Source organism: Poecilia formosa, unplaced genomic scaffold, assembly GCF_000485575.1.
Source record: "Poecilia formosa unplaced genomic scaffold, Poecilia_formosa-5.1.2 Scaffold149, whole genome shotgun sequence".
In the NCBI taxonomy this organism is placed as follows: domain Eukaryota; kingdom Metazoa; phylum Chordata; class Actinopteri; order Cyprinodontiformes; family Poeciliidae; genus Poecilia; species Poecilia formosa.
Window position 1 is genome coordinate 501,226 of NW_006800088.1, and position 24,523 is coordinate 525,748.

Below are 24,523 nucleotides of genomic sequence, written 5' to 3' on the forward strand. Positions count from 1 at the left end.
TGCATACATAAGGTTGAGAAATAATAAAAATAAAAACATGGGAAAATTAAAACCCATTTTGTCCCTATTCTCAAGAAACAATGTCCTTTAATTATAACCTGAGTAGAGATTTGAGCTCTTTCTTTCTACTTCTGCTCGGTTTTATCACTTTCCCCCTCCGACTAGATTAATATTCCCTCTCTTTCCCTCACGTATTAATGCGCTTTTTCTGCCTCTGTATTATTATGAACGTGTAAGCGCGCGTGCCAACTGAACGCGACCGTGCGTCATAAGCACCAGCGCGCGCGCATTGGCTACTTTACGACGGAGGGACATCCACACACACCCCAGTTAGAGGGAGGCAACCGCTGCGAGGAGTCAGAGCCGAGACACCCGAACAATAACCAGACAGCTCCCCGAGCCCGGACACACATGAGGCAGAGCGCGAGGGGGAGCGCCGGAGGCTTCCCTGCCGTGTAAAGCCAGCCGGAGACAGAGCGGAGCGGAGGAGCGGGGAGGGACGTCCAGCACCGGCGGGAGGAATCACCGCCACACGGCCGTTATATGTGAACGCCGCCGCGGGATGAAGGTGGGTAACGGTTCGCTCCCATTGTGTAATGACAGCATCTCTGCCCTCCATGGCTGCTGTGGTAACGCGTCTTAATGTGATGTAGATGAAGGGTCCGGTGGGACACGTGACGGGGATCATTTAGTGGTGTGGCTTGATTTTTTAGTTTTGTTTTTAAACGGGACACTTAACTCGTTTGAGGGCATTTTGAATAAGAGAGGATTCGTGGATCCGATCTGACACTCTCCTCTCCTCCCCTCCAGAGGACATGTGTGTCATTTGCCTGAGATTGGCAGCGGAGTGATTTTTACCCTAAAGAATAATCCCAATTTGGCGTGTCCCAGATTTGGTGGAGTGAGACCTCCGGAAGGGAAATTGAATGTTTATTTTGTCCTGTAACTCTCCGTGTTGTACACGGAGCGCTGTTAGTCGGTGGATGGTGATCGTCTCCTTCGATGCCCGGAGCTTGTGGCATGATGATTGATATAGCTTGTTCATTCTGCGCCTCAATGTTTAAACACCTATGTTTGAAAATTAAATCAACTGGAACCCCTTGCAAAAAGGGGGAAATTAGAAGTGGAAACCAGCTTTACACCCGGAGGACAATTAACAAGAAATTGTTTATTGTCGTGCTGCCCCTGCTCTCACCGTTCAATATTTTCCACCTCGCATATGTGAAAACTTTCCATTAGTTGATGGGTTCATGTGTAGATGTAGCTTTACTGGACTTTTTCCATCTACACTCCTGGATGTTATACTTCTTAGTAAATTAAAGCCTGTACCAATGTTTACGTAAAAATCAAGTAGCCTATAGCTACTATAGAATAACACTTTATTGACCTTTTTTAAAAATTTCTTTTGCTGTTTTGTTGTAAATTATCTAATTGCGATAAATTCTTAATTCCCACAAACAAGCTTCCACACAAGCACATTTATCTGGTGATATCACATGAGGCAAAAGGAAGCTGATAACAGGTTTATTTATTAACTTAATTTGTCCTGTTGTATTTTTGTTGTTTCTTTATGTTTATGGTGGCTGTTTTTAATCAACTCCGTCCTTCAGTAGTCCTTATGTGTGGGTGCAGCAAAACATATAGCTGTATCTGAGAATACTGCTTGCATTGAAGAAAAATTTGTCAGCAGGAAAGCATATGGAAATGGTTTTTGAATACGCATTTCAGTGTCAAAGATCATGAGAGATAAAAAACGAAAAGTTTACAGGTTTATAAACAGATTTATACCAGTTAAAGTTTAGAAAATCCAGCTCAAACACATAATGTCAGAGCTCCTCTTTTTCTGCCTTTTGTGACGTCATCAGCCCAAACAAACACAAAGCCAATTTAGCAGGTTTTTTCTCAAGCGCGCTTCTTAAAATCTTTTTAATTTGTAAAATCTTCATGAGGAAAACCAAAGCTTATCATCCAGCTGTGTTTTAGTCAGTCTAGATATGTTTTCTAAAAAAAACCCAAAAAGAAATAACATGCCGGTAGTTGCATCTTTATGTTCTAAACGAATAACAAATTTGATTAGTTTGCTTGAAATGTCTTACATCAGCAAGTTCCATGATTTATGTAAGTACACAAATCAGTTATAAATTGTACCAACCGTTAAACCAATCAATTAAAGACAATTATTTAGAACAACATCCAGAAACTAAATGTGAATAAATAAATAGACTTTATGATTTCTCAGTTGAGTAATTTTATATTTCACCCTAAAGTAAACCCAAGGTCTAAGAGTCAGATAGGAAGTCTATTTATTTCTCTTTGATGAAGATATTTTTTGTTATTGTTGGTTGGATAAAAACAGAAAATTGAAGCCTAGTGCCTGTTGACTAAGACAGTAATGCCACAAGTTCAAAAGAAGCACAAAGTAAAAGATGAATCACTTTCTTAATGTTCCCAGCAAAATTCTGCTTTAGTCTGAGCTCACGCAGGTTTTAAAAAAAAAACCCTCTAAGATCTGAGACATAATAAAAGCCCTAAATAAGTGACACACTCCACCCAACCTGTGTGCTTTTCTTGAAACTTCCTGCTGACTTCCAGCAATCCCTCCAGCCTCCATAGAAGGTCACATCAGGAAGCTTGGTCCGGCTGTGTGCAGGCCTCCACTGTGAATTTGGATCAATACCTGTTTTCTGAGGTATCTCTGTTTTTCATCTTTGGCTTCTTTACTCTTGGTGTGATATTTGCCTTTTTTTTCTGCTGCTTCTCATTTCACTTCTTCTCTGGACCGGTGAAATGCTCCCTGCGTGTTCGGCTCCGCATCACAAGCTCAACAATCAATAAGCTCTGTTCTCAGCAAGAAAGAGGGGATTCTTTTATTCATCATACTCTGAAATCGATTCCTTTATAGCAGAATATTAGATCTAAATGAATGACACTTATTTTCAGAATCTATCAGCCGCATATTATTTTATAGTCACATTTAACAAATGTTCATTTTGTAGTGATGCAGGCCATGTTAACCAGGGTGCTCTGTTATAGAGTACAGTGATACCTCGTTTTTCGCGGGGGTTGCGTTCCGAAAATAACCCGGTCAGAACTAACCTGGTCAAAACTAACCTGGTCAAAACTCTGCAGGTGGATTAGTTTTAGCTTCCTGTTATCTGGTGTGAATTTTCAGTTTGTCATATCTTTATGGTAACCAGCAGCACTACGACAAAGAATGCTTTATGCGGCGCTGAGAGGCTGAAATTCACTTTTTGAAATACATGCTTCACATGAGGAGGATTCACACACTCTCCTTCCTAGTTGCTATTCTAGCTGCTCTCTCTTGTCCCTCTACCTGTTTGGTTTTCTCTGCTTCATCTCTTCCGATAACTCCGAGTTTAAAGGAAAAGCATGGAAAACTATCCAGGAATACATAGTAGCACTTGTCAGATTAACTATATATCTTATCACATTTAGGCGAATATATCTTCTTCCCTGATGGTCATTGTAGCTGCATCTATGGCTCTCTTTTCTCTGTCAGTTCTCGGTCTTCTCAGCTGCATCTCTCTCCATAGTAACAGCTTCGTTCAAATAACTGTCGTAAGTAGTTAAATTGCTCAGATCATCTCTGTGTTTGCTGAGATGGGCACCACTAAGCTGTTTGCTTTGCTTTTTGTTGATTCTTTCCTACAACTATTTAATCATTTTGGTGCCTCCTTCTTCTCTCCTGCCTCCATCCCTTCTTTCTCCCTCCTCTGTTAATGTTCAGTCTTTTTCCAGAATAATTTGTTTTCTGCTACACATTTCTGTGGCAAATATTGCATCAAATAAATAAAACAAATAAGGACAACTTAAAGCTTGTATCTTGGTGTTGACCAAAAGGAGAGAAGCTGACTCTTCACCCACCAGGCTCCCTTCGCTCTTTGTCACTTTTGCATCCTGCAGAGTCAGAAGGAAAAAACAGAAAGAAAATTGTAAATGAGCGGATAAAAGAGAAAACAGGAGAGGTGAAAAGGTAAAGAGGGCATTTTAGAGGGGAAAATAAATCAATATATTAAAAAAAGTGTAGCTCTCTTTGGCAAATGCTTTTTTTAAGTAGCAGGCAAAGCAGAAAACATAAGAAAAACAAAAACAACTGTTTATATCCTCAGTGTAAATTTAAGCAGCTTTCAAGGAAAAAAAAAAAAAACAAAACAATAATATAGACATCATGTATGCCCAGGAGTTCAAAGAAATTTCAATTCTTTATAGCCTCAGTGAAAAACTCAGCAGCTTTCAAAGATAAAAATGTAATAAATGAAATTGTTTGGCTGAGGAGAAAATAACAAACGAAACAAATTTCAGCTTTGAGAAGTACTGTCACAGTGCTCAGACATCACGTTGTACAGGTATTGTTTTTGTTTTCATTGTAAAACTTTACATCCTGGATGCTCCAGTGAGTGTTGCTGGTGATAAAACAGATCATTTGTTTTTATTCGACTTTAAATGGACAAAATCCACACATCTGAACTGATCGAGGCCTGCTTGTCAGTGATGCCTTTATTGGCTGGAGTGACATCTTCAATTTTAGATGAACCAAACTGGGGCAGTGAAATGTTCAAAAGAGTTCATGCCATGGTGAGATCGCCATGTTCTCCTCACTCGACATTTACATGTAAATGTCTCTTATATCCATTTTATGTTGTGTAGTTCTTGTTTGCATGTTGGTGCAATTGTTTGGACTTTTGCTTAGCAGAAAGAAGATGCATGTTTGCCACATGCATGTGCCGTTTCTTTAGTTTCTACTGTCGGAAACCATGCAGGTTTTGAGTCTGAGTGCATTTATTGTTGTTTGCCTCTGTGGTGCCATGTGATGGCCTATTGAACACTGTAGGGAAGCACCTGTGACTGTGTAAGGATTAAACAGATACAGACGGATTTGCTCCGAGGAACATTAGGCATTGTGTGTAACATAGATAAGTAGTGGTGTCGTAGAACAATCTGCGATAAATAAAACGCTATACTCGTTTTCTCGTCTTTTGCAATGAGGATTTCACCACCTTAGCTGACCAGATTGATCTATTTAGGTTGATCATTCTGTGTCTTTTTTTTTCCCCACTAGTCCACTGCTTTTCCGGACACTCTGGTTTATCTCTTTGTCTGTCTGCATCTCTGCGACTTCAGGTTAGCAAAAAAATAAAAATTAAAAGTAAATAAAAAAGCTGAAGGAAACTTGCTCTACTGTCTGCATGTTATTTACAAGTCCTTGAAAATGTAGACAGAGTGATGAATCCTCTGTTTAGACAGTTGAAACGGAAATGAATTCGGAAACAAGGAGATAGAGCAGTCAGCCTTGAGTAAAAAATACCATTGTTTTTCCTCTTTTTTGATAATATTGCAGAAATTTTAAACAAATAAGTGCGAAAAGCTTATATTTGAAACAGAAGAGAAAGAATTATTGCCAGCATTTACTGCCATATTTAAATGTCATTTAGACTCAAGCTTGAGATAAAATACAGAATAAGCTTTAGATAGTAACTAGTTTGAGGGACAGTTTTATGTTTTTTCCATTTTATGGCACAATTAAGGAACTATGTCACGTCTTGCTTCATATTTTTGGTCTAGTTTCTAGTGCAAATATCTTAGTACACTTGAAAGAAGACAAAATTTGAGAGCTTAAATAAATCCTTAATATTGCTTCACTTGTAATGTGGGAAAAATTAAATAGTGAAATAATCTGCCAGTACAATAAGTACTTTAAAAAAAAAAAAACAATATTAAGGAATTATTTACTGAAGACAAACTCCTCTTTCTAGCTTTATTTTAGTTCAAGTGTACTAAGACATTTGCTCTGGAAACCAGAGAAAATACTTTGTAAGATTTTGTATTTTTATAGTTTTCAGTTATCATCAAAATGTCAAACATGAATTAAATGAATTTCAACTTCTCAATTTGACACCTTGAAATCGGGCCTCCGTGCCTTTAAGAAGCTCCTTCCGACACTCCGCCTTCAACACGTCATCACAAACATTCCTTGGAGCGTTTCAACTAGTTCACATAATAAGCTCAGCAGACTCGCAGCAGACACTTGAACACGAGGCTACAAAAAAAAATAAATGTCCAGACGCAAAAGCACACCAAGCTTCACAAAAAGAAAATGAATTGAAATCACTCCACGCTGCTGGTGTGAGACGTTATCAGACTGTAGGTGCCCTTTAAAGGCCAGCTTTCCGAGAAAACTGTTTATTTATACAGCAGTAGACAAAGACCTACAGTCCTGTGCGCTGCGTGGAGCACGGTGACCCTGAAGATCTGAGTTTTAAGGGCCCAGAGTCAGACTGCAGTGCTTACCGCCTCGCCGAGGACAAAACCGGTCAGATAAGATAGCATATAATCAAGCTCCATCCATTTATCAAAGTCCCAGTGGAGCTGTTTAAAGATGCGGCATTCAAGTTGTATTTTTTGGGGCGGTTTAAGGTCAGATGAGGCAAATGTGAGCATTAATTTTTTTTTTAAAAAGATCAGTGAAAATCCTGTGACCTCTAAATTAGTTTAATTAAAGAGAAATAAAAAAAGTGCTCGTTTTAACCACAGAACTGACTGCATGTGAAGCTACAAATCCTACAAACCACAGTTAAAAAAAACCCTCAGATAACCTGCATTTTTTTTTTCCTTTTTCCAAAATGACTTCCTTAATCCATTTTGATTTGTTATTTAACCTGCCAAGGCAAGTAAGATGAAACTTGGACTTGCACTGATGAGAAGTGATGAGCAACAAAAAAAAAAAAGAAATCCTCCAGATAAGGATTTGTGGGGGAAAGAAGGGCAGCATCTTTTTCTCTCTCTCTCTCTTTTTTTTTTTTTTTTGGAGGTCAAATGTGCTTTCAAAACAAAGCTCAGCCTCACATGAAAGCCCGCACACAGAAAATAAAGAGACAATCTTACTGGAGCACAGATGGTGAGTGATGTCTTTTTTTTTAAACTCCATGGATTGAGAGGAAGCTGCCTGTGTGCACACATCTCATCATAAGCCATCGGTTGTGACTGGAGCGGCCTGTCGGCTCCATCTTTCTTAGTGTGGGTAGCTCCTGATGGTAATAAAAAGCCTCCGTGATTAAATAGACTGATTAGAACAATTACTTTTGGGAAATTAAACTCATTGTTCCCCAATAAACGAGGAAGGTTGACAAGATGTGTGAGGTTGCTGTTGAAATCTGTAAATAGACAAGTAACCTTTTTTTTACCCTCTGATGTTAAAGCAAAGAGAATATTTTTGGTAGTATTGCCTGTGGACTGTCTGGCTTGGGTTAAGTGTTTTGGACTGAGGCCCATTCCTCCTGACAGAACTGGTGTAACCGAGTCCGGTTTGTAGGTTTGTAGGCCACCTTGCTTTCACACAACTTCTTCAAATCTTCTCATAGATTTTCCAGGGGATTGAGATCAGAGTCCAGAACATTGTTTTTGTTGTCCTTTAGCCCCTTTGTAACTAATTTAGTGGTATGCTTATGATGATTGTCCATTTGGAAAACGTGTTTGTGCCTAAGCTTTATCTGCCTTGCTCATGTCTTGGGGAAAGGTTACAGATCATGCCATTTATTTTAGCTGGATGCTGTTTCAAACTTTCAAATTTTTGTATCGTTATTGCAGCCAAACACTTAAACTTCAATTTCATCGGACTAAAATCAAAGTCTTTTTCCTTGAATGTATTTCCAGACTCTAATCGTTTTTTAAAAAATTTTTTTTATTTTGGCTTCTTCATCGTTGAGCGGCTTTTCAGTCGAGCGGATAACGACGCTCTCTCTCGCCAGCTTCGGCCAACATCTTAACAGAGTCTTTTGCTTTTTGTTCCAGGGATTGAGGCGCACACCAAAATATGTTTTCCTCTGGGACACGGAACACATCTCCTTCCTGAACGGTATGATATCTGGATGTTTCCGTCATTGTACATTTAACAGTTTGAGTAGATGAACATGGCACCTTTACATATGTGAAAATGATACCCAAGGATCAACAGTGGAGTTCATTGTTCTCTTTCTGGAATCATGCATGATTCCTTTTTTTAAATTTATTTCTTCATGCTGTCACACAAGGAACTGTTGTGTTTGAGACGTTCGGTGTGCCTCCATCCATTTAACTCGGTTGTTTCAAATTATTCTGTTAGAAGCTTGTGAAGCCATGAGATTGTAATCTGGGCTTTTATAAATTGCGTAAATGCATTGTATTTAAGCCTGTCGCAGTCAGTCAACTGATTAATTAATCAGTTAATTTTAACGATAAATTAAAATGAACTTGCTCATTATTATTGTGATGAGTAACATTTTTTGAAGGGCAATTTTGTTTTGATAAGATAATCCATTTTATTTTTGGTTTTTGTTCTAAGTTGGGTTTCCCCCCTGCCCCAGTTTTGTTCATTGTTTTTGATGATATTTAAAATACCTTCCAGTTCCAGTGTTGAGTGTTCTTCACAAAATGCGTCTGTGAGAGGGCAAACTTATATTATTATGCCATTATCGATATACTTTATACATTACTTGAAAATTGTCTCAAAATAACGACATTATTGTTTACCGCAATCATTTCTGGAACAATGCCAGGAGATGTTGTTATTCTCACACACCTAATTGTAATATTAATGTATGCTAACTTGTGAATTTGAAGGACATAGTGAAAAAAAAAAAAGTTACCCCAATGTGACCTAAAATGCTGGGGTAAAAGTTTAGTCAGATTTAACGTTGAACCGTTAAGAAGAAGGTAACTCTTTCCACAATGTGGTTAAATATCTGATTTCAACTGCAACTATCCCATATTCATGTGCAACACTGGTGAAAAAACACGTACTTACCATCTGTCGTTTACAAACCAATTTTGTGAATTTGAATTTGATTTTAATTTGGAAACCCTTTCATACTTACCAAAACAAAAACAGCTGCATGTCTTTTTTATCTCAAAAGTGATATTAAAAGGTTCTTTTAGCTCTGAACTGTTTTCAGAACTTAAAGATAAATATGATTGGGTCAGATTAAATTCGTCAGCAGATGGAAGAGTCACCTTTGTGTCAGTGATTTGTAGACGAGCTTGTTTCTGCACCAGGAGAGGCTTCAAGGCGTTATTGAAAAATGAATTGTGAGGAGCTCTTTATCCCATGTGCAAAATAAAAAGAGCTTTCATTTGTGTCGGACTATTAAGTGTGCTTTTGACCGCAGCTCCCACCGCCAGACGCAGACAGATGGACGAGGGTTTTGTCGGGGTTTGGGCCCGGCTCCAGGAGGCCGCCCTCGGTGCGAACGTTTTCATCTACTTGTAGATGTCCGATAGCCAGATTCCAGCAGACGGTGGATTAAAAACCGGCTGGGGAAAGGAAGATTATGTGAGCAAAAGTCCTGTATCTGGATGGCCTTGCCGAAAATGCATTATTCATTATTAATGGCAACAGCAGCTCAGTTTGTGCGGCTGGGGCCGGTAAACAAACTCTGGCTCACCAGAACTCTCTGTTGTGACAGTTTTCTTTAATCCAGTCACTATCAGCTCCTCAGATGGTACAGAAGCAAAAAAAAGTGTTTTTAGTCAATGAACATAAAAATTATGACATATTTAAGAGGCAATTACTAATATTTTCTTGCTGTATTGGTATTTCTATTCCTGTCAAACACCAAATCAAGAATTTTTATATCGGTATTGACTCTGATGGGGTCACTGAATCAGATTAGCATTCTGGGAGATGTAGGCAGAGGAAAGACTTTAACGTCTCAACCTCTGATGGCCAGCTAAGCAAGATTGATGGCATCGATAAACTCACCCTCTCTTTGGTTACCTAGCAATAACCTGTTGAGTAACAGGCTTATAAAACAAAACACTGACATAGAATGAAAACTATAAAACAGGAAAGATCACACTACCACTTTGGCAGCATTTCAGATATTTGAAACAAAAAAACTAATCAATAATTATCAGTATCGAAGCCTTTACATCGTGATACGGTTTTCAGCCACACCGTCCAGCCTTACTCATGAGCGTAATTTCCAACTATGCACAGTTTTGTGGTCCTTCTTGAAATAATGTGGGAAAGTTCTAGAAGTATGAATATTTTCAAAGCCACTTAAAATTCCTTCTGGTTTTCTTCAACTAGATAATGATTTGACACAGTCTAGCGGTGTAAAAAAAAAAGAAAAAAAAAAAGCCTTTCTTTCATGGATATTCACATTTTTTCACAGACTGAAATGTCTCCATCTCATTATTAAAAGATTTTCCACTCAGGGTTCAACACAGGAGTGGATGCACCTTCAAATGAAACACGAATGATTTGAGATAACATGACACACTTTTTCATACAGCCAGGAAGGAGGTGAAAAATGTTCTTCACATGTTCTGTTGGCACCATTATCAAGTTAGTCAAGTTTATTTGTATAAAACATTTCAGCAACAAGGCATTTTACATTTTAAAAAGATAATTCAATTATGAAGCAAGTAAGACACATTACATTTTGTAAGATGCCATCATATAACAAAGACACATATCAAATATATTATCAATGTTCCAGTCATTATGAATCAAAGGGAACTCTTGAGCTTTTAGCTTTGATTTAAAGGAACTCTGTTTTGCAGTTTTCTGTAAGTTCATTCCAGATTTGTGGCATTTTGGTGCTAAGCCACTCACTTATAAGCTAACAAAAGTTTTTTTAAAGTCTGTTCTCTGATCTGAGCTCCAGGAAGCTAATTATTCTTCGGGGTTGAATAAGAGTAGATGGTGGTAAGAGCAACATGTCCAGCGTCACGTTCAAGTTCATTTATTCAATCAATTGCAAGTGTTTTGATGTTTTCTCAGTTGCCCCTGTCGTGCCTCTCACCGTAGCGTAACCGAGCCAGGTTCGGGTTTCAGGTGTGACTTTCTCCGATCTTGATGTTGAGTTGTGGCCGGTAAACTCTGGAGTGGCGCTCACGCCGAAAATCTTTCTTCTCCGAGTGGGCCCTTTTTCTCACGACCCCCGAGGAAACTCTAACCTCCTCCGAGGGCTGGAAACACAAGGCCCGTCTGCTCAAAAAGCCCCACGAAGCGCCGCACCATCTTCCAGGAGAATAAATGACACTGGTCAGTCAGAGCACACTTTGTCGCATATCGACTCTCGTGTTGTTTGCAACAACAAGCTATTTGATACGTTATCTATAGAATCAGTTGGATAGAATGAGCCAGAAATCAGATACTGAAGATCCCTTTTCAGGGCCCACTTCGGCCAAAGACCACATAGGATAATTAAGCACATTAAAGAGATGATTTCTAATGAGGTGCAGCGCGGCATGAAGACATTACTCACTCTTGCCTGCCTTTATAAGAAAATTGTTAGAGGAGTTGAAGGGTTTTTTTTTTTGTTAAATGTTCTAAACAGTGTTTCCTTTTTACCGGATCGAGTTACCTGCTATTCACAGCTTACAAGAGGGAAGAGGAAGTAGATGGACTGCGATTGACACAGAGAACCGTCACAGGCTGAAGTGTGCTGACAGATGACTGTCAGAGAACACTTTCACTTCTTTTCCTGGACTTTAACTCCAGTAAAAAAAATAAAATAAAATTGTATTAAATTTAACAGTTTTGCCTGAGCGCCTTTCATCTGATATACGGTGGAAGGAAAAAAGAGAATGAATTAAAGTACAAGTTTTACACACAATATAAAACAAACCGATGACAGACAATAATAAAACGTACATTTATTCGAAATAATAATAATACTAATGGAAAAGTAATAATAATAGATCATCGTCATCAAGTAAGAATAGAATATTGAAATAAATAAATTGATGTGGAAAGACTGATCAACACTGGAGTGAAGATATCAGTCATTCACCCAGCAGCCCGTCATGTCTTTGAGTTAAAAAATGTTTAAAGTTGACAGGAAATTTGAAAATATCACTTGATAATGATGTGTTATTGGAAAATTAATATCTGTAGACAAACTATAAAGTCTTAAAAAATGCAGACATAAAAAACCCCAAAAACAACAACAAGTAAAGCCTGGTGGCCCGCCAGGCTTATAATACACTGGGGGAAGCCAGGGGGGGAAAACTATATGTATATAAAATGTGTATACAAACGTCTAATTACAGGTAATGTTTGTCGTAAATTAGTTAGAGCTTTTTAATAAAGGTGCATGAGAATAAGCACTCCTTGAAAAATAATTTTAAAAGTTTAAATAATTTAACACAACTTTTAAGTTAGTCCAGTTTTAAACACCTTCGTCACGTCTTTTACATTTGAGAAGATCAGAAGCCTTCTACGAACCCATTTCTGCCCTGCGGTCTTGTAATCTGCCTGTGTTTAATTTGTTTAATCTGTTTTTAAAAATGTTAAATCCTTCAGTCTGTTTTCATCATACTTTAATTTACATTTCATTTCATGTCTTCTCTTGTTTTGTATTCTTCATGATACGTGGCTTTTGTTCTTTGTTTCACCTCGTTGCGCAGCCTTTTGATGCAGCCAGAGCGGCTTCATGTGGGCGTTATTAATGAATTGGCATTAATATTGACAAAGAAGTTATTTGTTGAATGCAACAAACACAAGGAGAGTGTTGAGTTCCCAGTTTATGTGCATAAAGGCTCTTTTGAAGCACCTTTGATTGGTACAAAACCCACCACTGAGACCAGCTTTTCTTTTTAATTCACCTGCATCTCTGCGTGTGAGTGAATGTTGCACACAGCTTCCCTCTGCTTTATTTACTTATTAATTAATTTAGTGTCTGCGTGGCCTTGTGGTGTGCACCAGTATTAGGGGAGGTGCAGGCGGCGTCCGCCCCGAGGGGATTCTTGTCTGGCCTCTTAATTAATCCGCTTTCTGGTCAGAGGGTCTGTGGCTATTAAAGAGAAGCTGTCTGCATCCCGCCAGCACAGTGCAAAGAGCACTGTTCACATGCAGAAACACACAGTTCCTCTGTAGAGCAAAAAGGCAAGCTTTTTTATGATGCATACAGAGTTTTCTCAGATAAAAACTGATCAAATGTCAAGCCCGTTTTAGGGCTTCCCTAGCAGGTTCCATTACCTGTTAGAAACAAATTGTGATGTGCATTTAGTATTACTTTCCTGTATTAAACTTAAAGTTGTGACCACATTTAGGCTCCACCAGCCCCGTTAAAGCCTCTTTAATCAAACTCTAGTTTTGCCTAGAAAGTCCGGTTCTTTTGGGGGAGTTGTGAACTCTGATGTGGACCAAAGAAATTTAACTCTGGTCACTCAAACCTAGATCTCGGTTTGGTTGAAGCGAAATCTGGCGCAGTTCGAATGCCAAGCGAACCACAGAACGCTCCTAAAACAGGAAGTGGACTATAGTGCAGGGCGTTCTGGGTAAATACAACCAAAACATATTTGCAAGTCTAGTGTTAGCAGGGAAAATGGTTTGTGTTTCTTTTCTTTTCTTTTTCTTTTTTTTTTACCAAATAAAACCTAATGCTACTCCAGTTTTGTTTACATTTCATGAAGAAGAAAGTTGCTCTCAGTGCTTCTTCAGAGGTGCTGTTCCCTTTAGTGGTTGTTGGTGCAGCACCACCACAGGCGAGGGGAGTGACCAGGTTTTTCCAAAGGGCTTGGCTCGTTTGACAGTGCAGTGTGAAAGCGACACTTGTTACTTTGAAAATATAACAAGTGTCGCAATTCTGAACCAAGTCTACCAGACTATCAGGTTTGGAAACACCCTGCAACCGTCCAGACGCTGATGCAGCAGAACCGCTTGTAGCGAAACGAGTTCCCAACATGATGTGACAGTTTGCACAGTGTTCTTGGGTTGAAATTTTCATATTTATATTCTTGTCACTGTGTTCAGCTAGCTACATCTATGCTTCATGTGATCACAAAATGTTTCCAGATGTCTTTTTACTTGAAGGACATGATTTTTTGGAACAGTAGCATTTCTTTGTCTGACCCCTCGCGCTCCATGTCGACGTGTCTTTCTTCACTCTGGACCGAGACTGGTGCTCCAGTTTTCAATTTGTGGAAGGTTTGAGCCTCAAATGACCACAGGGTGCACCACATTCTTTAACTCGGGTGTTTCCTACCTGACTCTAAAACCAAGTTAGAATCTTTCCAGATGCCCTTTAAGAGGAGCAAAAACATGTCAAAACCCTGTCGTTCAAAGCAAAAACAAACAAAAAACGCTACGGCATTCGCAAATTTTAAAGGACACAAACGCATCCTTACTGCAAGTAAGCACAGATGGAGCTCACATATCCAAGGGAATAGACTTTCATAGAGGCACACAGGGACACAGTGGGTTTATGAAAGCAGTCACAACATGTGCATAACCTCATCTGGCCTCACACACATTCTTCGTGTCAGAAACCAATTTTGCAGACGCAGTGCTGGCCCGACAAGCACGGAGCCGTGTTAAATCAGATAACAGTCTTGCACCTCGCAGCGCCGCCTCATCTAAACTGTGAGGTGATTTTCTGTCTCTCCTCCGCGGGACGCCTTCTGCATCGCTGCTCTGTTAGACGGGATGAAAGAGGGAGCGCGAATTCAACGCACCCCCGTGGAGAAGGACCGCGCGCGCGATGTTGTTTTGGGAGTAAAATCTCTCTGTCATTATCAGGTCACTCTGATCTGATACCTGCGGGCGTTCCCCTCCTGGCCACAGGCAGACGGTGATCAGAAACAATCCGTTATCTGGAAACTCACTGTGGCTTGGCAAGGACCTATTCAAAACCAGCTCTGCAACAGTTTGCCTTTGACACTGGGAACTGGATGAACTGGGGTTATTTATAATAAGTGTGGTTATTCTGGGGAAAAAAACAAGCAGCGTTTCCATTGACCACAGCATGGCACAAATTGAAATTACGAAAATAAATTTGCTTAATGGAAACACGGCAATTTCAAAAGGACTCAACGTTTTTCGATAAAAAAAGTTGTGCTTGTCATAAGGAGTGGTTGTTGGTGGTGAGGAGAGACGCAGAGACCCAGGTAGTAGGAGAAAATGATGAATTTAATAAAGAAAATGGCTCAAGATCTCAGGCAGTCCAGATCTCAGGCAGCACGGCAGAGCGGAAACACAGAGGCTCAGCACCGGTAGCAACTGAATTCACAAAGACTGACACAACGAGCTAATGCCGACACAGGACTTCACAGTTCTACTGTGCCGGCAGACAAACTATCATAGACAAGGACCCGACAAGAGACAAAGACAACAGGTGGACATAAATACACATAGGGGTAATCAAGGGAACGAGACACACCTGGGAACAATCAACAGGGAAGACGCAGAGACTCACAGGGAGGAACTAAACACAGAAAACCCTAAAAATAAATACACAGAAACACGGATCATGACAGTGCTGGGATGAAGTGTTTTTTTTTTCTTCAGTCCATCATGTCTATTTCAGATGGCTATTTCGGTAAGCTTTGATAATTATGACGTACAGTCAATGAAAACCCAAAATTCAGTTTCTCAGAAAGTGAGAATATTGCATAATATTTAAAAACTGTGAATTTTTAATATCTAATGTTACATTATGAGCTGCTACAGAAGCTGGCAGTTTATATGCAGGAACATTAATGTTAAGTTTAGTGGAAGGAAAAAGTGTGGCGCCAGAAACAGAGAGAACTGTAGCCTGGTGATGGACATGTATCGATTATCGTGAAAAATTTTGTATTGTGAAAAGAATTTTGATTTGTTGTTGTCTTAAAAAATTCCAATTAATGATGTTAAAATTAAACAAAAGCTGAAAGCATTATCGGAAATGTTATTTCACCACCCATTGTCTCATAAGAGCACCAATGGAAATCATTCATTTCAAAAATATGATTAAATTCAGTTACTGTGTGCAGCTTAGTGACATAGATCTGACTTCTTCAGGTAACTGGCATCCCGAAGAAGAAAATGTTAAATAAGAATCCTTTTCTTGAAGAGTATTTGTGTTTGTAGCACCGTACAGGTACCTAATTTATCATAATTATTTTTTATCACTACAAAATGTCATGAAAATTCTAAGTCCCTATCCCTACTGTGGCTTGTAGATGATTGTGAAGCAAAGCCGGTGTGAAGGGAAGTCATTTCCTCATTTAGTGCTGGTCCTCTGTGTCTATCAAATCCAAAGTCGGCTCACTCCATCCTGCTCTCTACAAGCTTTCCAGAGAGGCAGATTTCATTTTTTCCTCCCCTTCAGGACTTGTAACGGCTTCGCATATACCCGCCCTCAAATGGACCGAGTCAACCGCATCCACTGAACCGAACTGTTTTCCAGCAAACAATCGCAGCGTGCGTATCGACACACGCGTCTCCTTCTTCGCCTGAGCCGCGTCCTCCATCGCTTTGTGTCGGAGTGCTTTCCGGCGCCGCTCTGCCTCTGATCCAAACACGGCGGCTCATTTACATAGTAATTACCACGGGCCACCCTGCCTCTGTCCACCTCGGCAGCGTCTGCGACCTGCTGATGAAAGCCGACAGGCTTTTTAGGCAAGCTTTTAAATGTCCTTCCACGGCTACAAGAAGGCTTTTTATCCGCCTCCTTTCTCTCCCATTGTGACAGCATCAGAGCCTAATTGCAGCATGCGGGCAGCTCCGTTTTGTTTCCCAGCTCCAGTGCAGGCAAAATGGAAGCTCTCCATTTAAATATACTTCTTGGAACGCTCCGGACGGTTTCAGCGACAAACAGATGGCTTTGCAAAGCAGTCAGAGTATGAAACTTACAGAGATTTTTTTACATATTTAGACAGCAGGATTTTATTTAATCTTCATTGTTTGTCTGAAATGTCACATCTGCTCCACTTGTATTTAAACAGTGTTGCAAAAATGATGATTTTAGCTGCCGTGGTTGTGCATATTGTGACGACGACGGCTGGACTCTGTTTCGCTTCAACTTCAGTTGCGTTCAGCAGACCTGCCTTCTATAAACAAACAGCTAAGCTCTGAAAGCACTCGGTATTCTCTGTATTCTCTGTATTCTCTCTGTTACTGCAGAGACAGAGGTGTGAACCCTTCTAAGCGCTCCCAACTGAGTTTTATTACACACAAGCACATTAAACCCCACTGAGCTGACCTGTGAGCACAGCCACCCAGTAGATAAAGAGCAGCAACAGCACAAGTTAAACAGAGTTTGCTGTATTTTGTTGAAATGCTTTTAATTGTTCGAATTATAATTTGTACAGTTGTTACAGGGACTGCAGCTAGCCTTCGTAGCAGACATACTCCTTACTTAAAAAAAAACTTACTTAGAAATCATAATCTATTAAAACCTGAAAGCTTTAAATGTACAGTTATAACTTACTTATCTTCTTGTTTCCTGTTGATACCACTCTTAATTATTGGTGAAATCAGAAGGCGAGCTTCTGATTTTGCCAAAGGCAGCATTGTGCTGCTGATGTTTTCCGTCTCTCTGCAGGGATTTAGTTTAAGGCGCTTGTTGGTGGTGAGAAAGATTTTTATCAATCAGGACGCTCCTTAAAAGGACCGCTGTCAGTGCTGCGTGCCTGCTTAGTCTTAGGCCTCTTTCATTTTGCAGTCTTGTTCTCTTCCTCCCCCTGCTGCCTCTTTTCTCCCACCTCTGTCTCTTGTCCTGCGCTCCACATATCCCCCCTGCTCTCACCCTCTCTCGTTACACTCCCTCGGGGGTCGTAAGGGGTGACACAGAGGCTGGGTCTGTGAGAGCGGATGGGGAGTCGACCCTGCAGGCAAGTAATGATCCGAAACACATTGCCACTCATGCAGAAACACATATGTGCCTGACATATATACCGCTACATATATCTGAAGTTAAAACCAGAGTTCTACATACGTTATAGAAAAGTCGTTTTTGTTGGGGTTTTTTCCTCCATCAAGTTAAACTTTTCTGGTTTAGGTCGGTTAGAATTACCTAAAGGATTTCTATTGGATGAATGCCAATAATTGAGAAAGACTGATGATTTTTCTTTAAATTGAGAAATGTACGTACTTTTGCCTGGTATTTGTATAAAAGCTTTTTACAATAGTTTGCAAAAACTTTTGGTCTAGTTCTCCCAAAAAAGATGGTGTCTGTGCATCCTTAAAAAGTCTTAAATTCATTTGTCTAAAATTAAGGCCTTAAAATATCTTAACTTCATTTTAACCACACTGAGCTCCACTTTTCATGATTAGAAGATCTCACAACGCTGGGAAACAATCTTTACGACAGGTTGCGTAGGAAACGCCTAATGATTGCCTCTCTTCTCTTACATAACATTGGCATAATAGGGGTAACTACCTGAAGAACTTGTTTGGACGAAAAGGTGACTCGCTCTAGTCACCTAATTGTCAACACTACGGCAGCAAGATAACAAGATCCAAAGGGATCACATTGCACAGGTCAGTAAAAATCTTTAATAAAAAAAAATATATATATATATAAAGAAAGTGGAGAGTAGGTTTAGTTATGCTGGCTAAACTTTTATCACCTTAACATGAACAGTTCGGAGTATGTCGGTTCAGTTAACACAAAAATAAAGCGACCCACGTAGATTTTATGACCGGTAATTAGGAGTCCAGGTGTACTCACCAACTGCCCCAACCAGACCCAAAAATGTCTTTGCGTCTTTATTATGGCGTGTTTAGTTTTTTTTTTTTTTTTTTATAAAACGACTCGACATTATATGTTTAGGTTGATCTTGACTTACACAAACAAAATGAAAGCAACTGCAGGAGCGTTTCAGCAGCACTGCGGCAGCTGCTGCGAGAACATCTCGACTCAACTGGCAGCTGTCGAGTTGTTGCTGTGCTTTGCTCCGACAAGCTCAGCACCGCAGGAGACCACAGGCAAGTTTCTAGACTGCTAGAAAGTTGCCTGTTGTGGAAGTGAAGGGCGCTGACATTAGTGTGCCACCACAGGACTTTTAACATATACGCATATACGTTCCCTCTTTCTCGTGTTGCAATGCCTTGCAGAAGAGTTTTGAGCCTTTACCTACTTTTCTGTTTTTTCGTTTTGCAAGCACAAACTTCATTGAAGTTGTAGACATTTTTTATTTCTACAGGCAGTTTGATTGCTTCTCTATTTTTTTCTTTTTTACTTTATTTTTATTTCAGTCGGAATGAGAACGGACACATTTTAAATGGGAGCTTCATCATTGCATCTATACTGTTGGGAGGCAATCTGAGGTTTACGTGTGCGCTGTGGCAGCTGATTTGTCAGAAATAACGACGCAAGATTTTGCAGTGAAAGCTCTCAGAGGTCATCAGATGACAAGAGGAAGGACTAGACTACAGCATGACGTTTCTGTTAGTTCCCCTTTACATTGACACTTTTCTGATAACCTGTGAAAATATGTGAGATCAGAGTTGTGCTGCTACATTCTGTTCTATTAATTCCAATCCAATAACGTCATTTCAGCAAGTAGCAACAAAGCTGCTGAAGTGCTGAAGGCAAAAACCCTCACATGACACACATTAGTGTAATTGATTCCTGACTTAGTAACATTCGTTTAGCCGTTTTGGGTTTATTTGAATCAAAGAGGCACAGAGGAGAGACTCCCTTTGTTTCCAGTGTTGCTCCTCCCATCTGCAACTCAAAGAACTTTATTTAAAACAGCTTCATTAATGAGACAAGGGAAGGTTTTAAAGTCGACTTAAAATTGGAGATGCTCCAGTCTTAAATTTTAATGACAATACAGTTCAATTGAAATGTGACAGAATAGATGGCAGGCTTAGTTACACCCCCTCTATTTTCATTTATTTTATTCAACGTATTATGTGTTCCCAACCTTTATCAGATTTTTTTTTCTTCTAAACTCTACAATGAAAGATGTGAAAGAACACGTTTGTTTACATGACCAAAAATGCTAAAGGTCACAGCAACATTGGAGAAATGGATGAAAACAGAAAAATGTGGATTTATTTATATTGCTTAGGTAAAATTATTTTCTCCCACCTTGTCGCTTACTCTTACTTAGCAAAACTCGATAAACGAGAGGACAGTTCTGCATTTCATGGGGCGTCAGCTCCATCCTTTAAAATGTCCACACTAATCGGTTTTAGAAAATCCCTCGATTAATCACCAGATCAATGAAGAAACACCCTCCTATTTGTTTGTATCCTTTAAATCAATTGCCTGCCAGCGAAGGGATCAGGTGTCCTCTTCCAGAGCGTTTTTAATTAAAGGGCCCCGAGTGCTGCAGCGGGAAGAGGACAGCGGTGAGGTGAGGGGAGGAGAAGATGAGGTCGACGGAGGGGGAAAGGTCTGCATGCCAAAAGGCCCTCGAATCCCTTTTCTTATTAACTTTCCGACAGACAATCTACCACTGTTGACGCACGTACACACAGGGTTATGAACCAGTTCCTCCGAGGACAAGCAATGGCCACTGCCTCTTTTCCGCCCGGCGTAACGCTGCTGCCGAACACGATCAGCTGGTCAGCAGTCACTGGCCAGTGGTTCGCAATTAATTTCGTCTGTAATTTTTCCAAAAGAGGCTTTGCATTTTTATTTTCTCCTATTGAATAACTAAGTGACAGCAAAGATGTGGCTATCAAGTCCATCCGTCCACGTCTTGATAGCTACGTCATCCGTTTCTGTCTTGCAAGCGGGGTAGAAATGGTCTCAAGACAACAATTTATCGCAATATGAAATGTATCTTCTTCTATTTTATCGCCTATAAAATAGAAGTTGAACATTGATGTTAGTTTTGACCCGTTTCTACTGCTTGTCATTAAATTTAAGTGAAAAAAAAAGTGTATGTCTGTCTGTAATGAGGTAAGCGTTGTAATATTTAAACTTCACCTGCTCAAGATGATGGCAGACTTCAGGAGAATTGCTCACCATCCTCAACAACACTGTCTATCGGGTATCACTTCTGGTTCTTGGGAACTATCCTCACACATTTACGCTGTTTGGGAAAAGGCCCAGCAGAGACTCCACTTACTGCGACATCATCTTCTGCTCAGCCACCGTTCTGTGTCTCATGTGTTTTCCCATCACTTTGTGGTTTGACCGGACTGCAACGAACAATCGGGTCTGCAGAGGGGACCATCAGCGCCGACCTCCCCGCCACTCAGGACTCGTACAGGTCTGGGGTCAGGAAGCTCCTCTACTGACCCCACACATCCCGAGCACAATCTGTTAGACCTCTGGGTCGCTGCAAAAGTGGAGTAGCTGTAAAAATAAGCCACAGGAGACGCAATTTCTGCTCCCAGGCTTTTCTCTGATAAACACTTAGCAGTCAGAGCGGNTTTTAATGACAATACAGTTCAATTGAAATGTGACAGAATAGATGGCGGGCTTAGTTACACCCCCTCTATTTTCATTTATTTTATTCAACGTATTAATTATGTGTTCCCAACCTTTATCAGATTTTTTTTTTCTTCTAAACTCCACAATGAAAGATGTCAAAGAACACGTTTGTTTACATGACCAAAAATGCTAAAGGTCACAGCAACGTTGGAGAAATGGATGAAAACAGAAAAATGTGGATTTATCTGATGCTGCCTTCCTGTCGGAACCAGTCTGTTAGTTTCTTTACCAACAACCCAAGTATTTATTTAATTTTATTTCATTCTTTTTTTATTATTATTATTTATTTATTTTTTAGAAACAACTGCCAAAGTATTTTGAAAGTGAACTGAGCGAAGTGCTAATTCTTTTCCGCAGACCATCGGTGTCACTGTACATTATACGACGGTAACGGTGCTCCGCTCTGGAGAACCCAAACAACTCTGTAAGTTTTTTTGTTTTTTTTTTTTGTTTTCACGACACTAGCTATTAGAACCAGAACCCTCTACGAGCTGAATAACAGAGCAGAACATGTCCAAAGAGCTAGCAAAGAAACCGCAGGCATATAAAGAATAGACGCCTCATGGACCGCTCTGGCCTATTGTCACTGCCATCACGTAAGCCGCCATCTTAGAGTGGCCCGCTCCACTCGGTGCTGTTAGAATAAAGTATCAGCACATTTAATTAGTCATAAATCACTAAACACTTAACATATTTTCACGCCTTTTTGCTGAAGGATAGATTGTAATAGATATAAACCTATCTATTACAAACCTATCCTTAAGGATAGGTTTGTAATAGATAGGTTTATAGTTTATGCATTTAAAAGCCGACAGCGCGTGAACCAATCACACAGCTGGCGCCTCTGCGCTTTGCCTCTGCGCTTTGCCTCGCGCGCTGCCGCTGCTTTACCTCAGCGGGATCGCTCGCTGCCGCCTCCTTTCACTCAAACTGGACAGAGGCTGACCTGTATGGATATTTACATCGACTTACTGTGAGGAATTATGATCCTTTGGAGAACTCTAGGTAAGAGTTTAAAACCCTCTGCGTTAGCTCTGGTTGCGCAGCTCTATGTGAACCGCAGGAATAACTTGTAGCGAATTCAGAGGCGCGTTGTGGAGCGTTGAGAACGATTTATCTTTGTGAACGAACAATTATATGGGGCGTTTACATCTCAACACGCTGCCCAGCGTGTGGCTCTGTGTCTGTCTTCCCTGTAAAGTTTATGTCTGTGGTCCCGGTTGGTCGGAGCGTTTGTGGATAACGAGCAGCGCTAACCTGATCATGCAGGTTCAGCCCGGTGAGGAGCTTTCGCGCTCTCCTCGGAGTCACGCATCACGCAGATTTTATGTTATTTTTAGTATCATTTTTCCGGTTACAGATGCATCAAACCATATCAGATGCGTCATCTACTTAGAGTTAATACGCGAGAAACTCGTCCCATAAACTCGACCAACCAGAATAGTCTCTGTGACGCTTATTAAAAACTCAACAGACACGAAATGGAAGAGCTACTAAAGCCACATTAGCAGCATTGAATTAAATCTCCCGTTTGTTGCACATTTCTGCGTAGTGCAGCAGATCACCTCATCATGCAGGGCCGGTCCAAGGCTGTATGAGGCCTGGAGCAGAATCTGACTTAGGGGCCCCTTTTGTTCCTAAAAATATCAGCACCTCTAACAGATTCTCTGTTAGATTTAGTGAAGTATGGGAGAAGAGAGTAGTTTAATTGGCCAGCCTAAAAAGTAATGTTATAATCACATTTTTCTAAATTGGATTTGTAAATTCAAAGATTAAACTCACAGCATCAGATTGTTGCTATGGTAACAAAACAATCTAACTATGAATATTGTTCTTTGAAGTTTTACAAAGTAAACTTGCCAGCTCCTTAAAATNAGGGAAAAAGAGTCCCGTGTGGAAGCCGAACCAAAGCATGTTGCACCTGACAAATGGTAATTAGATTTTTGATTGCCAATGATTTTGCAGCCCTGTTGGGTAGCAGTGTGGAAAAAAAAACTGTTGAAGAGATATTTATCTTTACAATTATTTTGTTTACTAACATGTGGCGTAGTTCAAGCTCCTTGAAATTGAGCACACATTTTGTACTTTATTTGTTGAGCATGTGGTTCATTAAATGAAGGTTGGTCTGATTTTTATTGTTTGGAAATCCATTTCTGGGGGTTAACTTGATTAACTATTAGGTACACTTATGAAACCAAATAAGCAATATTATTACACAAATTTTAAAGGTATTAGTATAAAAATGTACTCTGGAATGTTGGGTAGATTTTGCTATTTCAAAGCTGTTGACTTGAGATAATCTTTACTGAAAAAATTATTTGGCTAAATTTACCCAGCCAGATTGTTGTAAATTCTTACCTGAGTTTATTTGGGGGTAAATTCTATAGGGTTTTTTTGTGTGGTTTTTTTACAGTGTATGAACCCCAGTGCCATACACAAGATGTAAGGTGAGCTACTGTAATCAGCTGACGATGATGGTGGCAGGACAGCGTAATCAAGAAGAGAACATTAGTCATTGTTATGCAGGTGAAAGGCTGTAAGGAAAGGTTTGGATATCTTCCAAGGTTCCATTGGTGTCTTAGCATTACAGCTGCATAAATCAAGCGGCATAAAGTTTCTCCATCCATGTTCTCTCCAGTCTTTGACTTCGGAACCTGGTGTATGGATCCATCTTTCTAGGATCTGACCGATAAGAGGCCAGAGGTTGTAACAGTAAATGTGACAGTTATTGCTTTTGGATGTAATTATGGTATAATTCAGCAAATTAATGCTGAGTAAACAAAGCCAGATCACATTACTTTTCTGCTAATGACTCCTGCTAAACTAATGCGTATCTGACTGTTTATGTCTCTCTTCCAATTTGGTCTTTTCTTCCCAGTCCTCTTTCTATTTTTAGCCTCAACCTTTTTAAACTTGGCATGTTGTTTGCCTTATTATCACCTCTACTTGCTATAATTTTCACCTCTCTCCTGCACTTCCTTTGCTTTTGTTGTCAATCTTCTGACTGGCCCTCCCTTTCTTCCACAGGCCAAATGAAGTGGCAGAAGAAGATATTTCTGGCCCTCATTGTCATCTGTACTGTCAGTCTTCTGCTGCACCATGGGGGCCACTTCACCTGGTGAGGACTGAAGAACAAACCAACAATATGTGAAAAAATAAACAATGTAGACCAGCTACCTGTGTTAAAGCGTATGTTAAAAACGTTCTATGCCAGTCGCTAAAGTGTGAAGTATAGGTTTTGCTTCAACAGCCATCAAACGATGACTTTGAACATATAACATCTAAAAATCTGTGATCATATATTTTTGTGGTATAAAGAAACTACAGAGTATGACTGCACTGATTTTTTAAAAATTGTCCTG

General features: G+C 40.0%; 1 protein-coding gene across 3 annotated transcripts in view; it reads left to right on the plus strand.

Moving 5' to 3' along the window:
• The first annotated feature begins 283 nt into the window (after window positions 1–283).
• gal3st3 (galactose-3-O-sulfotransferase 3) overlaps window positions 284–24,523 on the plus strand; it is a 30,519-nt gene continuing 6,279 nt past the window's right edge. Inside the window, exons 1-3 of one of the 3 annotated variants that reach the window (XM_007563588.2) lie at window positions 284–568; window positions 7,810–7,873; window positions 24,189–24,279. In XM_007563588.2, the coding sequence (XP_007563650.2) occupies window positions 563–568; window positions 7,810–7,873; window positions 24,189–24,279 (161 nt within the window). In that variant the 5' untranslated portion in view covers window positions 284–562. Of the gene's footprint in view, window positions 569–7,809; window positions 7,874–15,658; window positions 18,248–24,188; window positions 24,280–24,523 lie in introns of those variants that run through there. The other 2 variants (XM_016677195.1, XM_007563587.2) reach the window with 2 other exon arrangements.